At 45.1% G+C, this 16,909-nt stretch overlaps 1 protein-coding gene and 1 long non-coding RNA gene across 7 annotated transcripts in view; one reads left to right on the top strand and one right to left on the bottom strand.

The window, feature by feature from the left end:
• Positions 1-9,417, bottom strand: part of ZNF660 (zinc finger protein 660) — a 30,791-nt gene extending 21,374 nt beyond the window's left edge. Inside the window, exons 1-5 of one of the 6 annotated variants that reach the window (XM_077754313.1) lie at positions 9,335-9,417; positions 7,062-7,602; positions 2,301-2,469; positions 708-805; positions 316-445 (exon numbers count right to left, since the gene is read on the bottom strand). In XM_077754313.1, coding sequence (XP_077610439.1) covers positions 316-445; positions 708-805; positions 2,301-2,469; positions 7,062-7,484 — 820 coding nt within the window. In that variant the 5' untranslated portion in view covers positions 7,485-7,602; positions 9,335-9,417. Of the gene's footprint in view, positions 1-315; positions 446-707; positions 806-2,300; positions 2,470-7,061; positions 7,603-8,878; positions 9,212-9,334 lie in introns of those variants that run through there. The other 5 variants (XM_077754318.1, XM_077754319.1, XM_077754310.1 and 2 more) reach the window with 5 other exon arrangements.
• Positions 9,376-15,237, top strand: LOC144223561 (uncharacterized). Its single transcript, XR_013332736.1, has 3 exons — positions 9,376-9,469; positions 11,020-11,112; positions 13,964-15,237. It is a non-coding gene; the product is annotated as an uncharacterized LOC144223561 (long non-coding RNA).
• The last annotated feature ends 1,672 nt before the right edge of the window (positions 15,238-16,909 follow it).

The raw sequence follows: 16,909 nt of genomic DNA, 5'->3' as shown, positions 1-16,909 counted from the left end.
GGCAGGTTCGATCGGGGTTTCCATTCCTTCAGCCTTACTGGAAGTTAACACAGCTCAGTACTTACAATAACGTGAGTGGGCCCTATTCCTTACGACTGCAAAGTCTAACCAAACCAGCTTCGGTCAATTAAAAATGAACTAAAGACAATGCTGATAAGGTAGAAAGCTGAGGGATGAGTGCAGAGAGGTCACTACGCTTTTCTCTCTACTTTGTCTTACCTTTGCAACTTTTCATCATAAAAACTTGAAAAAGCAGCACATAGCAAAGAAAACGTAAAGAATGCAGACGACATTACTGGGGAACAGAATCATTACCCAATGAGGCCACTCTGCGATAATTTTCTGGCATGAGGCTCTGGTATGCGTCTCTCTGACTGAGGTCTGGACCTCTCCACTTCCTCTCAGTATAGTCCACTGACAGGAACTCGTACGCGGAGGCAGAACCCTGCAATGACAAGCTTCTACTGCTCAGGGATATTCCCGGCCTGATGGGTGCCAAGAGCGTGGGGTGGCGCCCTGGTGGGCAAAGGGGTGGTGGAGGGAGAGAAGCTGGGGTGAACGCAGCAGGCAGGACCCAGTTCCGGAGGGTGCGGTCGGGCCGGGAAACCACAGGAGCACTTTCAGAATGGGCCAGAGCCCTCGAGATGAGCGCTCGCCGTGCCTGCGCCACACACTTGGGAACTCAGGGAACACACAGTCAAGCTCACCTGGGGCCTGACCATCCGAAGCACAGCTGCTGCTGCTGCTGCCTGGTCGCCTGACTTCCCAGCTCGCGAAAGGCCGGGCACCCGGGAGGCGCACTGACCTGAGGGACAAAAGAAAGCTATGAGAACAAGCCCGGCCTTGGCTCCAGTAAGGTCTGTGTCCCACTGGGTGGATTCAAGAGAGCCCAGGCGGCTCCACACGCTGCCTCTCATCCCTCTTCCGTACAGGCGATTTTCGGAGGGCGCTGCGAATTTCCCGTGCAGGCGCTATTCTGAGGGTGCAGAGGGGCCTTGGTCAAACTGAGACGCGGCCGTTCCTCCCAGCCCTCACTCGCTGCAACCTCTCTGAAGGAAGCTGTACTTCTGCCCGCTTTCTCTCCCCATGGCTTCCCTGGCATCAGCCCAGCCCCACTCGCCTCTCACATTCTGGCCCCTCGTTCTGGTGTCACCTCCTTCTCTTGCCTTCTCATTATGGACACTGCGGGCTCTCAGACCTCAGAGCATCTCTTATTGCTGTGTCAGAGCTCTCACCATCTCTTAATGCTCTAACGCTGCTTTCACAGTTCCCAGTTCTCTCCTAGACTCCTATCAGAAGCTTCCAGTTACCCACTGGACATTTCATTTGGGTGTCCCTCATCACCTCAAATTCTGAGTCTAAAATAGATGTTCTCATCATCCTCCTTTCCTGACTTCCCAGGTTCTGTCGATGAATCCAAACACTGGCCAAACCCCCTAATTCTCCCTCCTTTTCACTGTCTCCTTGATTCGTCCTTCATATGTCTGTTACATCTGTCCATTTCTATTCCACTCAACATTGCTCAATGATTGCCTCACACCCCTACTGCTACACTAGACTCTTACAGAGGTTCTAAGCCATTGGTCTTACCATTCAATCCACAATGGTTACATGTCAGAACAGTCCTCTTGAAGTACTGTTTCTAACACATCAACCCTTGCCCACCAACATTTTCCTAGCCTCAACCCTAAGGCCCTGTATAAGCAGACCCTGGGCGCTTAAAAATAGTCCTTCCTCATTACACTTCAGTGGGGTCCAAGGAGCCCTCATTTAGAGTTTTTGTTTACATCCTCTGCTCTAGTACCTACCACTTTTCTCTCCCCTTCAACTGCTCCCTCGTTTTTCATTGTCCAACCCCACTGCTTCCTCCTCCAGGAAGCCTCCCCTATCTGCTCCAGCCCACAGTGATTTTTCTCAATGTTTCCAATGTCCATACTGTTGATTCTCATGGCATCAAAAGCCTGGAACAGATGTCGCTCAATGTATCTTACAACGATGCCTCTTCTTGCAGTTATGACTCACTCTCTGCAACTGGATAACAGGCTCTGTGAAAGCAGTGACTATGTACCACATCTCTCTGGTCCCCAAGAGTGCCTTACCCATGACATGTGCTTGACCAAAACTTGCTAAATACATGAATGATCAGAGAATAAACAATAGAAACAAAGTTACCAGGGAAAGAAGAGAGAGGGCAGGGCACTGAGGAATTCCGACAGGGCGGGGGACAGGGAGAGAAAGGAGAGGAGACTTGAGGAGAAAAGGGAGGCAGGCCTGGAGGCCACAGCTGGGGAGCTGAGTACCAGAGTGCCTGCTGTGGAGAAGGCATGTCCCTGGATCATGAGGAGGCTCCCGGCAGGCTTCAGGGGATGAACCCTCACTGAGGGGTGAGGTAGGAAGAGATTCTTCCGTTGTGCCCAGGGCTGTGGTCTCCTCCAAATGTATTTCCTGTTCCTGTGCAGGAACTGAAACCTAGAGACGAAGAATTATAATTGGATTCAAAAGAGTATCTTTCAAGGTATGGAACCCAAAACCTCTAAGAAACACCCCCAAAAAGAAGGCAGGGAAAAGAAGAGCCAATGTCCTTCCATCCCCAACAGTACCACCTTCTGGGGGAAAAACTGTGAAAGCACAATCTCTAGCATGCAAGTCTGCTTGCTATCCCTCTGTTGAACCTCTTGGTAGGAGCCTGAAGACCAGAGTATAAAACGATTTCCATTTTGTCAATTCTTCAGACACAAATTTGCTTATGAAGAACAATCTAGAAAAAGGAGTCGTGAGAGCAATTCTGTACACTCCCTGTGACCTTAGCCTACAGAAGAGGCCAATCAGAAGTACCTAGGAAATTGGGGCGCCTGGGTGGCTCAGTCAGTTAAGTGTCCGACTCTTGGTGTCAGCTCAGGTCATGTCTCACAGTTTGTGAGTTTGAGCCCCATATTGGGCTCTATGCTGACAGCTTGGAGCGTGCTTGGGACCCTCTCCCTCTCTTTCTGTCCCTCCCCTGCTCCCTTTCTCTCTCTCAACATAAACAACCACACTTAAAAAAAAAAAAAGTACCTAGGGAATAAAAAATGATAGGTGTATGCACCTATATGTGCATATATAATGCTACTGAGGCTGACAGCAGAAGCAATGGCCCAAAGTAGTGCTGACAAACCTCGAGAGATTTTCTAATTTCTCTCAGTGAAAGTGTTTCCTCTTCAGAGAGGCCATCTCTGACCATACCGGCAAAGCAAGGGTAGTCACTCTCTCTCAAATTACCTGGTTACGTTTTCTATGTCTTAATCCTTAAATTATCTTAGTTATGTTATGCCTTTATTGCCTATTTATCCCCCAATAAAATATAAGCTTTATGAGGGTAAGAATTTTGTCGTGATCACTTGCCTCCAGAACAATGCTTGACCCAATGTTGTTGTTCAGTTAATATTTGCTGACCTTCTCTTAATGCTTTCTTGTTTCAATACTTACTGCTAGTTTTTAAAGTTACCTGCAAACCCAGTTTTCAATATGTACTATCCTTCCAAAACAATTTATATAAAAAGTCAAAGAAGATCAGGTAACATCCATCTTTAGAGACCTTGAGAATACCTCAGATCATAGGTATTGCTAACCCTTGCTTACTGTCATCAAACCATCCCCACAATCTCACGGTTACTTTTTCACCAGCATTTGGAGCTGTAAACCTAAGACACTATCTAAATGAATCCCATTTAGAGGCTCGCTTGCTTGCGCTAGCACATACATAGTACAGCATAGGTGCATAGTGGAAAATAACTTCTTCACAAACCCTGCTGGATTTGTCCCACTGGGTTACAGCTGCTGAAATATGAAGGGACTCGTTCCTTTGCCGTATCTGTCTCCAGCCTAGTGACAGGAGGCTCCCTGGAGTCGTGGTTCCCGGGTTCTCCACTGGACACTCTTATAAAGGGGAGTTCCAGCTCGTAAATCCAGTTGCTGGGTACTGGCAGAAGACAGAACCTAGCTGCGTTGTGATAATACAACCTTGACGGTGACGAACAATTAAATGCTGGTCCAGTTCCTGTTCATTATGTTGGACTCAGAAACTCCTAAGTTTCTTTACTCTGTAGCCAAGAAAACCCCATTCCAATTTTCATTCTAAGATGGCATTCAACAGCAAGATACTAGGGAAAAGCCGGTGGCTTAGTACCTAGGGAGCTGGAAAGTTCTGATTTCCACACTTGGCAGTAAATAGCAATAACCACACTTTGGCTAAATCTCACGGACAGAGAGAACATTCACTACGTCTGCCATCTTAGAGAAATCAATTACTTCTCTGTCCTTGCATCACTTGTGAAATGGAGATGATTACTCTCTGCATATTTTGTAAGCATACTAGGAGCTGGAATAAGATACAGGATATGAAAGCATTTTGTAAATTGCATGACTCTGCAGCTCATCAAGGATTACTCTACAACTCTCTTAAACCTCAAAGTGCACATTTGCACATGCTCACTCCTGCTGTGCAGAATCACTCTGATCTGCCCTGATAGTCTTTAATCTCCTCCTGGCAAAATGCCATGAAAAAGCTTGGTTACTCACCTAGACATAAATACATTTTCTGAGCCTATGCTAGGAAATAGTCCTGTTTGTTTTTTTTTTAAAGTTTAATGTTTATATATTTTTGAAGGAGAGAGAGACAGAGAATGAGTGGGAGAGGGAGGGGGCAGAAAGAGAGGAAGAAACAGAATCCAAAGCAGGCTCCAATGATGCAGGGCTTGAACTCATGAACCAAGAGATCATGACCTGGCTGAAGTCAGACTGAGCCACCCAGGCACCCCAAGACAGTCCCATTTTCATGTCTTCCCTGTCAGAAAACATGAGCTGACAATAGTGGCTGCACGAAATAAGAATCCAAAGACTCCTAGGCAGGAGCCAAGAGTGTTCAGGTCATACTCTTTTGAGTTTGTGACTCAGTCACCTTTTTCTGGGGCTCCCTGGATGAAAGATTAAGGTGTTTTTTTTTTTAATTTTTTTAATGTTTTATTTATTTTTGAGAGAGAGATAGAGACAGCGTGAGCAGGGAAGGGTCAGAGAGAGAGGGAGACACAGAATCTGAAGCAGGCTCCAGGCTCTGAGCTAGCCGTCAGCACAGAGCCAGACGCGGGGCTTGAACCCACGAACCGTGAGATCATGACCTGAGCCGAAGTCGGATGCTTCACTGACTGAGCCAACCAGGTGCCCCTAAAAGATTAAATTTTAATGGAAGTAACGTTCTCTTCAGCTTAAGCAAATGAAGGTGGGAAATAAGGAAATCTTCTTTCTGCCCTCACTCAGAACACTTCAGCCACTACTCTTTGCCCATGGTTGAGCCTAGTTGCTCTCTAGATCCTGGTGACAGCTGATTTATTCCTGTGTTTACTTCTGCATCCAAAGAAATAATGGTTGACAACAGATTTTATGCCAAATGGGCATGGCCGGTACTCTTGGAAAAAGGTCTAGTCCTCAGACTCCAATCAACTGGAATTGATTCCCTAGGCCGTAATATTGTAACTATTTTTTTTTTTAAAAAGCAATGCATAAAATGATATGCTGGGTACTTGGGAATTTTCATATACGGGTTTTCCCTGGTTAAGTACAAAGGAGTAAAAGTAGAAGAGACCCTAATCCACCCTGCTCAGTTAGCTATAAGACAGCAATTTTAGACTCATGTGTGAGTCTTTTAATGTGTCTATTTAGCACTAATCTATGTTGTGAAGGTATCTCGTACATGTGAGCAAAATCCATACTCAGTTTACTCTAAGTAAAGGAGATGATCCTAGATCATCTGGATGGATCTGATGCAATCAGTTACAAAACCTTAAAATCACAGCTAGAAGTTCCATGAAAAAGTAACACTGCATGTAGAGACAGCAGCTTCAGCTTGGGCCTGAGTTCCAGCCGCCCCTTCCTGACAGCCCGCTCTATGGATTTCAGACTTGCCCTGCCAGTGCCCATAACCACATAACCCATCTTGTGGCAATAATGTAACTATATACACAAATATTAACATATATATAATTATATACATATANTATATATCTAATATGTATATTATATTTGTATATATATATATATATATATATAAAACACATATAATATACATATATTTGGCTAAGCCCTGACTGATACACACGGTCACAGAGCTACTTAGCTCTGTGGTCCTAGATGCCAGATTCACCACTGTTGTCATGCTGCTGACTCTCCAACGTTTCCTCTGACCTGAATTCCCTTGGCTTTAAATTTGAGAGAACCCTAGGAAATAGGGTAAACCAAAATTAGAATTAAAGGAAAAGAAAAAAAAAAGAGAGAGAGACCCCAGTTGGGTTTGGAAAGCTAGAAAAGAAATAAATGATTATGAAGCCCTGAAATATCACCTCTGATAAGAAACCTAAAAGTCATGGGGCGCCTGGGTGACTCAGTTGGTTGAGCGTCCGACTTCAGCTCAAGTCACGATCTCATGATTTGTGGGTTCGAGCCCCGCGTCGGGCTCTATGCTGACAGCTAGCTCAGAGCCTGGAGCCTGCTTCAGATTCTGTATCTCCCTCTCTCTCTGACCCTCCCCTGCTCACGCTGTCCCCCCCAACCCGTCTCTCTCTCAGACATAAATAAAACATTAAAAAAAATTTTTTTAATTAACAAAAAAAACCTAAAAGGCAGCAAGAGAGATAACAGACTAAGAAGTCTGAGGAAGTGAGCAGTGAGAAACTTATCAAATGAAGGCCCATGTTGTCAACATACTGCCAAATCTACATCTCCCTACCACACTCCCCCTTCCTGACCAGGGTGCTGATCTTCTACCTGCCAGGAGGACTGTGTGGATCTCTAGGCCGAAGCTAGGCTCACGACACAGTATTTCACAAAATGATGCACAGGGCTTGGCTGGGAGGTGTATTTTTTCTTTTTTCGCTTGAAGCACAAAACTATTTCCTCTCTATCCATGGAACTGGCTTAGGAATCCTACGGGCAAACCAGCCTAGAGCTTAGGGAATGGAGAATTACTACTCCCGGGTTAACTCAAGCACTAGAGAATGGTTCCAGAGGCCATTCTAGACTCATCCACTCACCTCTCCTGGTCCACTGAGGTGTCTCTGGAAATCCTCCACCACAGCCACAGCCTCCTCGCCATTCTCAGGGTGATGCAGCTGCACCCAGGTCCGGAGCTCCCCAGGCAGGATGCTCAGGAACTGCTCCAGCACCAGCAGCTCCAGGATCTGCTCCTTGGTGTGGACCTCCGGCATGAGCCACCAGTGGCAGAGTTCCCGGAGCCGGCTCAGTGCCTCCTGCGGCCCCGACATCTCATGGTAACATAGCTGCCTGAAGTGCAGCCGGAAAATTTCACAGACAGGAGGGTGGTTCTTTTGGAGATTGCAGGCCTGACCCCACATCTGGCCCACTGGCTCCTGCTTCATGGTCTGGCGCCACTCCTGCTTCTGGAGAACAGCACCCCGAGGGATGAGGCCTAAAGTCCCCCTGCCTTGGGTGGCCATTGTGACCTCAAAGAGAAGCTGGTTTCAGCTGCAGTTTGTCCAGTTAAAGTGATGCTCTATAATTCAGGTTTCCGGAGCTGTTTTTCAGAGTTGGGGATATAGAGTGATGGGGTGTCACCTAGAGAAACACCAAGAGAGAAATCAGACCCCCAGAGTGTTCAGCCCCAGGTTGATAACAGACCGTCCACGGTTAAAAACCAAAGCTCCAGGGTGGACAAAAAAGGACATAACCAGGGCAGTCTAAGCATCTCTGCAAGTGACTTCCCTTCTTAAATCTTTCAGTGAGTGGCTCCCATCTCCTACAGGATAAAACCTAAATGTCTATGCCTAGCATTCACAGCCCTTACCACCCGGCCTTGGGCCTCTTTCCAAGCCACACCCTCTAATGCTCTCCAAATGCCCGGACTAGAAAGGCTGAAATGATCTCCAAATGAGGTATATGCAAGGTCATCCAAAGAGTATATAAGAACATAGTAAGCTGCTGTTTAATTCTACTTAGTGTATGTTTTACGTGTATTGAAATTTGTAAAAGAGTACATATATTTATAAGTAAACCTATGTTGGGAGTAAATAATCCTATGCTGGAAGTGAATGCTCAAATCTCTTCTCTATTGTGACAGAGATGCACACTGTTGTGTGAGACCACAGCTCTGGAGACATAGCTAGACATCACACATACTCTTACCCTGTTTGGATTTTTCTTCTGCAACTTTTGATAAACTCCTGCTGTTCATCTGTCAAGACCCAAAACAAATACCGTTTTCTCCTGAACGCTTTCCTGATTGCCCCAGGCAAGAAGAAAGTTGGCAGCCTCCCTCTCTGTACTTCTCAGTGAAATACTGCTGTTTTAACTAGTTTACGCACAACTCGTCACTCACTCCCTCCACTCACACCCTCCTGCTAGACAGCCACGAAAGGAAAGAAACCGAATGGAGTCAGAAAATGACAGACCTTTTCCTACCCAACCCCACCCCCACCCGAAAACCTTCCTGATCTCTCCAGCTGAAGTGTGGGTATTGCCTCAGTGAGCCCACAGCGCCTTTTTCATTCAAACCTCTGGTAGAGCACCTCTCATGCTGTTTGTGGTTTACATTGCTGTCTCCCCCACTTTGCGGAAGGACTCAAAGGGCAAGACTGTTCCCCAGTCTTCTTTGTATATAGGCGTGTGTACAGGGCATATAGTGGTTAACATTTGCTAGACAAATGAATGTGACTCATTTAGCTGATACTGAAGTGGGGGGAAAGTTTTATCCAGTTTATACATGTAAAACTCTTGAGAATCAGCACCTTCATTGTAACTGGAGCGTGTAGGCCAGTCACCATACAACNAAAAAAAAAAAAAAAAAAAAAACAACTTTAAAATAATCTGTTAATTCCGCTCTGAAATCCCACACCTGTAGAAAGAAGGTTCTGATCATTTTCCTACTTCTCTAACAGTTCCGAATGCTCAGCAGCTAATCTCATCTGCACTTCTCAGTCTCCAAGTGACACTTCGCGTTGGAAATTTCCAAACTGTCTCCCACTTCCGACGCTTCCTATTGTCTTCCAGTGCACGGCTGGGAAAGCATCCACCTACATTTCGCGTTCAACCAGGGCTTCTGCGGCGCCGCTCACCTGGCCGTGTCTGCCCTTGTCAAGCGCTGTACGGGCAGGTGCCCGGCTCCTGGGCAGGCACGGCTGCTCAAGGGCACTGGACAAAGAGGAGGCTCGTTCTAGAACGGGCGGCCTCACGTCACAGGGACCGCGCCGCCGGCCGTGGGGGCGAAGCGTGGACCGGGCCGGCGTCGCCGATCAGGGCTGCGGGNCCCCGGCCCAGGCAGCACCTCCCTCCCCGCCCCTGGTCCGCTCACCGGGGTACAGTCGCGGCGACCCCTGGGTGCGCGACACAGCCGCGGCCCGCAGAAGCGAAAACAATGGCAGAGCCGGAAGCAAGGACAGGGCCCACTTCCGGCCCCGCCAGGATCCCGGAAATCTTTGTGGCGAAGGTGGGCGCGCGCGCTTCCCTGCATTCGGAGAGGAGGGGGTGGGGTGTGGGAGGCGCGGCGGGACCGGGGTCACCCGTACAGGCTGCTCCCGAGCCAGGCGGGGCCACCTCAGAAGGGAGAGAGGGCGGAGCCTAAAGTGAGGGCTCAGGCTGCGCACCTGCCCCTCTCAGTCTATTCACCCCAGGTCTGCCCCGACCCCTTCTGCTGACCTTGGGAAATAGACCCAACTTCAGAGTCTTATCATCCGAAAAATGTAGAGCATACGGCGTGCCTCGCAGGGCTAGGAGGGCTGACGGGAGTTACATACAGACAGGACAAAGCAAACGGCCTGGCATATCCTGAGCATTCAGTTACTGTTACATTATATGTGATCCCCTGGGCATTTTCGCCCAATCTGAGTTTCAGTGAGGTGAGCAACAGGCATCGCCATTTTGCTAAGGAAGAAACAGGCCCAGTGAATGATATTTTGGCCCATGGATGTGGCTATTCTTTTCTAAAACAGCCCTGGCAGTCTGTTGTCCCAGGAAAGGTCCTTAGGGAGTGTGGAGCAGCAGATAAAAAGTGGAAAGGAATGGGAGACAACATAATGTAGATGCTTTTGTCTAGTCTAGTATCTGGGAGGCAGGACTTACCCAGGTGGTCTTCACCTGGAAAAATGGTTTGCATATAGAAGCAAATTGTGAACAGGTCCACGACTGAGTAGGCCCTGAAGCCACAACCTCTAGGTCTAATGGCCATGGGTTAAAGGCAGAAGATCAGCCCCTTTCCCCTAGAGTTAGTTATATCTTATGTAGCTTATTGTAGCCCAACAGGTAGGTCATTTTCAGGGTGCAAAGTAACAGCCTCCTGGGCTATCCAGGCTTTACCAACATCTCAAGAGCTTCTGGGCCCGCCTCTGGACTTGATGTGAGTCCCTCAGTTTCCTGCACAAGCCAGGACAAGAAAAAGACATCAGAAGACGCTGCAGAGTTTTCGCAAATTCTAAAGGAAGTCTTTTGAAGTAGCCTTTGCCCACTCGGCCCAGAGTGGCCTTCTGATATCAAGGCCATCCTCTACATTTGGAAACCTCACAGGGAGGACTTGGCTATCGCATCCTAGCTTCTGCCTGGCATTGCCATTGGATGTGGCCTATTGATCCGCAGAAACTCAGGATTCATAAGCAGGAAATCTCTTAATGCCAGACCAAATGCTGTCAGCTCCAGGTGTCATTCATGGACAGCTCCTGGACTTGTAGTAGCCTCTGAGAAGCCGTGATTATTTTCATTTGTGGCTATGTTGAATTTTGTCTGAGACTTGCGATCCTGATAAACAGGGAAGGGTAAAAAATTCCCTTCCTCTTTCGTGTTCAAGAAAACAGCTTACTGCAAAGAAGCACTCTTCTCCATATGGTTTAGATAAGATTTGCAGGTGCCCTTTTTCATCTACCTCAAAACCAGACACCGACTGTCTAAATGTCCATTCTGTACCCCATTAGCTGAACTGCTTGTCCTACTGATCAGTTGGAACAAAATGCTTGTTAGCCAAATTTTAGGCTTCTCTCTTCCCTATAGACCTTCCCTGAACTCTGCTTACCCCCAAAGTTGAGCAAGCACAAAAATGTGGAACACGACCCTTTTGAGCTTCTGCTGGGAATCTCCAGGAAGGTACTTGCATGTTTTCTGTTTGATTTTGAGACACTTGCAGGCCTTATGGTCACATTCTCCCTATTGCAATAGTCCCCCTTCTGAGGTGTGTGTGTGTGTGTGTGTGTGTGTGTGTGTGTTTTAAACTAAAGTCTCTCCTTACTAGTCTAGATTATTTTACTCTGACAGTTTCCTACCATGTTGGCCATCTTTCAGTGTGCAGACATACCAAAGTCATGACCACTTTAGGGTCTTTGTATCCTGCTCCCTCATCTGGAATATCTCTTCCCATCATCACTGGCCCTGTAGGGCAGGAAAACTATGGTCCCTAAAGGAATTAAGTTCTATCTCCTGAAGGGAGGAGTAGCAAAAAGCTTTAGACATACTTGAGAAACACTACACCATGTCATTCCTCCATGGGTTGTAAAGATAGCATTAGCTGCACTGCACCAACCACACCACTATTCCACCCTTTCCTCTTTTGAAGATCTTGGATATCAGCCTTCAGCATCCACTTCTCCTCATGTCAGAAATTACATCCTTTTTTTTTTAGGTTTATTTATTTATTTTGACAAAGAGAGAGTGAGAGAGAAAACGTGCACTAGCGGGTGAGGGGCAGAGATAAAGGGAGACAGAATTCCAAGCAGGCTCTGTGCCATCAGCTCAGAGCCCAATGCAGGGCTCAAACTCACAAACTGTGAGATCATGACCTGAACCAAAATCAAGAGTTGGGTGCTTAACCAACTGCACCACCCAGGCACCCCACACCAATGTTTCTCCACTCATGAAACCTGTATCTTGGCCACAGCTAAGTCTGAAAGCCCTGAGGGATTATAACACTTCTTCTGGAACCCAAACAAACCTCACATAGGTTATCTCAGACCTCTTACTGACCTACGTCCTTCATATGGTGACAGCTGATAGAACTGACACTCTTCACGTGAGTCCCCTGTCCACATCACTTATGGCCTACCTTTTCATCATGGAGATGTTCTGCCCCTATGACTTACTTACCCAGCCACTTGATTTCTGAGTACTGTGTGCAGTCTATCTCCTGATTTGGGAAGGAAGACTTGACACTTTTTGACTCTGTATTTACCCATTCTCTGCCCACTTTCCACCAATTGATAGCCACATTGTATATTCTTGTGTATGAAGTATCAACTGTATATTTGAGAATATCTTCCTAATAACTCCCCTGGTCTTCTCATCTTGCCTCCTACAAGTTTGCATCCAACTTGTTATACTCCAACATCCCAACAGAATATGGCTACTACATATCCCTGCTCTACATACTCCTAGCTCCATTAACACCGTGGCAGCCAGGCCACACAAGAGAATCTATACTTTTTGCTGGTCCAGAAAGTAAGATAGCCAGAGCCAGGTTGTGTGGGAGGCCATGAGCATGAAACACATCCAGCTATCCTAGCATGCACTCCTACATTTTTCCACCCATACAGAAAACATTGTTAAGAATGGAAGAGATCCTTAACACCATGGTTCTCTGAAACCAGCTGGCTATACCTTGTGAATCCACCTCATTTTCATTGCTCAATAATCATGTCAACACTGGATCATTCATATGATCTAGTAATGAAAGAATTGATTAGGGGATGGGAGAGGAGCTGAAGGAGGTTACTTCCACCTGGCCCCATTCTACTAGCTGCAGGGAGGGAGGAATTTTTGTCCCCTTCAATGACTCCCAGCCCACAGACAGAACTGAAAGGTCTACTTAGGTCCCTTTTCCCCTCAGGAGAGATATTTAAAATATTAACAATTTGTACTAGCCTGAGTGGACAAAAGCAGGTCTGAAGGACCCCTGATGGCATTAACCCTTTAGTTGTTAGATCATGTAAATGATTCAGGAGGACTGAAGTTAGTTGGGGGAGGGGCATGGGTTTCAGGGTAGCCACTATTTGCGAACTGGTATATGGACTCTTAAGAAAATGGTAAGATAAAAATGGTAAAAGCCATAATTGCTATAACTGTTACTGAACTCAAATTTCTCTGTGCACCAAATGCACAGTAAGACAATGTTTGAGACACCACTTTAGAAGCACAGAAAACTATTATCAGAAGGGCAACCCAGTGAGGAGGCAGGGGATCATTCCCAAAGCTGCCTTGGCCTGTTGAGCCTAGGGATAGATTATATATATTTAGAGATGGAGCTGAATACATGAGAGGAGGGTCGGGGATTCTTTGAAACCTTGAGAGGGGATGCCTTGAAATAATCTGGGGGTATGTGTTCTTCTGAACAATGAGGTGCCATATGGGACCTGATATGATCAGGTATGTCATAATTTCAAGACAAATATTACTGTCTGGTCCCCACTAGGTTTCTAAATCAGTAGATAAACAAGAAATGGGAGTGAAAAGGGCAAAGTCAGTGATTGTACACAAGGTTAAGAGGTGATTAGGCAGATAAGAAAACACAACACGGAGCTAAGTTAATAATGCAATTATATAACTATAGTTCTGCTTATGCTTTCAAAGCAGGTCCAGGAAACAGCTTCCCAGCTTCATAACCATGTGTACGTATTAAACGTTACACTGGTTTGTGTCTGCTTCTCCAGCTATAATGCCACCAAGTTTTTTCAAGTTATATATAGTCCAGGGACCAGTCAGCTCTGACTTTCTGGTATAAGTTTTGACCCTCATTTTTGCCTGTTGTTGATCTTTGAGAACATTCTTAGCCTTCATATTTTGGATCATCGCTATTTCTCTGGGCAGTGCCTCTCTCAGACAGGGACTTTAGTTTTCCTTGGAAACTTGCCCTTGAGTCTTTATAACCCTCCTTACTACCCTGTCCTTACCCCCACCTCTGGAAAACTGGCTCAGAGCCATGACACTCATATTCTTCCTATAAATGCAGATGGAACAAAAGAGACATGATAGAGGGCTGCAGTGAAAAGACCAAAAACATAAACAGGAACCTCTTTGACCCCAACCATAGCAACTTCTTACTTGAAAACATCTGTGGAAGCAAGAGAAGCAAAAGCAAACCTGAACTATTGGCACTTGATCAAGATAAAAAGCTTCTGCACAGCGAAGGAAACAAATCAGCCATGTTAAAAGGCAGCCTATAGAATGGGAGAAGATATTTGCCAATGACATCTCTGATAAACAGTATCCAAAATCTATAAGGAAATTATCAAACTCAACACCCACAAAACAAATAATCTAGGTAAGAAATGGGCAGAAGACATGAATAGACATTCCCTCAAAGACATACAGAAGGCCAACAGACACATGAAAAGATGCTCAACATCACTCATCATCAGGGAGACACAAATCAAAACCATGATGAGATACCACCTCACACCTTCAGATGGGCTAACCTAAACAATACAGGAAACAACAGATGCTGGTGAGGATGTGGAAAGGGGAACCTTCTTACACTGTTGGTGGGATGGCAAACTGCTGCAGCCACTCTGGAACACAGTATGGAGGTTCCTCAAAAAGCTAAACATAGAACTACCCTGGATCCAGCAATTGCACTACTAGGTATTTACCGAAAGGATACAAAAATACAGATTTTTGTACAAAGAGGTACATGCACACTGATGTTTCTAGCAGCATTATCGACAATGCCAAACTGTGGAAAGAGCTCAAATGGCCATTGATTGATGAGTAGATAAAGAAGATGTGGTATATATACACAATGGGATATTACTCAGCCATCAGAAAGAAGGATACCTTGCCATTTGCAGTGATATGGATGGAGCTAGAGCGAAATAAGTTTAGAGAAAGATACATACCATATGATTTCACTCATATATGCTATTTAAGAAACAAAATAGATGAACATATGGAAATGGAGAAAAGAGAGAGGGAAACGAACTATAAGAGACCTTAATGATAGAGAGCAAACTGAAGGGTGATGGAAGGAGGTGGATGGGGGATGTGCTAAATGGGTGATGGGTATTAATGAGGGCACTTGTATTAAGGACGAGCACTGGGGGTTAGATGTAAGTGATGAATCACTAAATTCTACTCCTGAAACCAATATTTCACTACATGTTAACTAGAGTTTACATAAAAATTTGAAAAATAAATAAATACCCTCCAGTAATTCCCTCCGAAAAAGAAAAATTTGAAAGAAAAATTTGTTAGATAAAAGAAATAAATGAATGTAAAATGACTGAATATGAGAAAAATAAATGAACTGATGAAGATGATTATAATTTTTAGTTCTTTGTTTGAAACATTGCTAGTTCTTTAAATTTTGTTTTCCAGATTTAAGGAGATCTATACTTTTTTCTCATAAGCTAAATATATACCCTACAGTAATTTGGTAAATTATACCTTTGTAAACAGAATTAAAAGTTTCATTTATCTTTTTTTCCTACCTACTTAATCCCTTCAGGATTTTGAAACTCTTATGAAGTATTTTTCTTTAGACTATAATGAGATGCATAAACTCAACAAAAATCGATTCTCCTTGTAAGAGGACACAATGGACACACTGGTTTTACAGCCACAGCTTTGGCTGGAATGGCATAGTTTGAAATGATGTGCACAGAATTGAATATAACCAGTTTTTAGGGGCACCAGGGTGGCTCAATCAATTAACAGTCTGACTCTTGATTTATGGCTCGGGTCATGATCTCATGGTTCCTGAGATCAAGCCCTGCAATGGAGCCCTGCTCACTGCCAGCAGCCAACAGGAGGAGTGGGGGGTGGGGGGAGGGAGTGCACAGGAGGGCAGGATTCAGCCTTAGGATTCTCTCTGCCCTTCCCCGCTTGCACACACATGAACCCTCTCTCTCTCTCTCTCTCTCTCCAAATCAATAAATACACATTGAAAAAGAAGAAACTAAGGTTGGCTTTATAAAGGAGCCAATAAAGGCCTACGGAAACTCTCAGTATTTTTCTTGTAGGTTTCCCAGTCTTACCATTTGAGGAAGAAGGGTCATTACCTGGCAGTCCCACAAATATCAAGATATTTCCAAACTACAAGAAAGAGAAAAATCACCCAAATCTATATGTATATGACATCTAGCAAATCATTGGCTTGGCTTCCTAGCCTCAAGAGGCTTCTAAAAGTCCAATCTAAGAGTCCTTGTAAGAAATTTTAGCAAAACAGACTTTTAAAAAGTCTGATCGGTTACTATTTTCATTGTACTTATGTAAATAACCAAGCCAAGTTTAATAAGACTAGACTAATTTTACAAACAAATTAGTCTGTGATTATTTTTTTTATAAAAATTGGAGTAATTGTGAATAGGAAAATTATGTTTCAGTAAAAACTATTACGCACTCTTGTGAATATCAGATTCTTGTCCTGTTCATTGTCTTTGAGGTTTTGTTATCTACCTGTAAACTGGTCTAGATTTTGAATTTTTCTTTAAAAAATGTTTTTAATAGTTATTTATTTTTGAGACAGAGAGAGACAGACTGCGAGCAAGGGAGGGACAGAGAGAGAGGGAGACACAGAATCTGAAACAGGCTCCAGGCTCTGAACTGTCACCACAGAACCTGATGCGAGGCTTGAACCCATGAACCATGAGATCATGCCCTGAGGCAAAGTCAGACACTTTAACCAACTGAGCCACCCAGGCGCTCCTAGATTTTTAATTTTTCTAGATTCCTGTTTATGACTCTCCAACTTGCTCACACTCTTCTTTTTTGTTATTTTTAACAATGCTAATTTATTATTTTGAGACAGGGATAGAGGGGCAGAGAGAGACACACACACAGAATCCAAAGCATGCTCCAGGCTCTGAGCTGTCAGTGTGGAGCCAAATGTAGGGCTCAAACCAGGAGATCATGACCTGAGCCAAAGTTGGATGCTTCACCAACTGAGCCACCCAGGTAC

Source organism: Crocuta crocuta, unplaced genomic scaffold (assembly GCF_008692635.1).
Source record: "Crocuta crocuta isolate KB4526 unplaced genomic scaffold, BGI_CrCroc_1.0 scaffold70, whole genome shotgun sequence".
In the NCBI taxonomy this organism is placed as follows: domain Eukaryota; kingdom Metazoa; phylum Chordata; class Mammalia; order Carnivora; family Hyaenidae; genus Crocuta; species Crocuta crocuta.
Note: the sequence above shows the minus strand (reverse complement) of the source record. Positions and strands in the feature narration are given on the sequence as shown.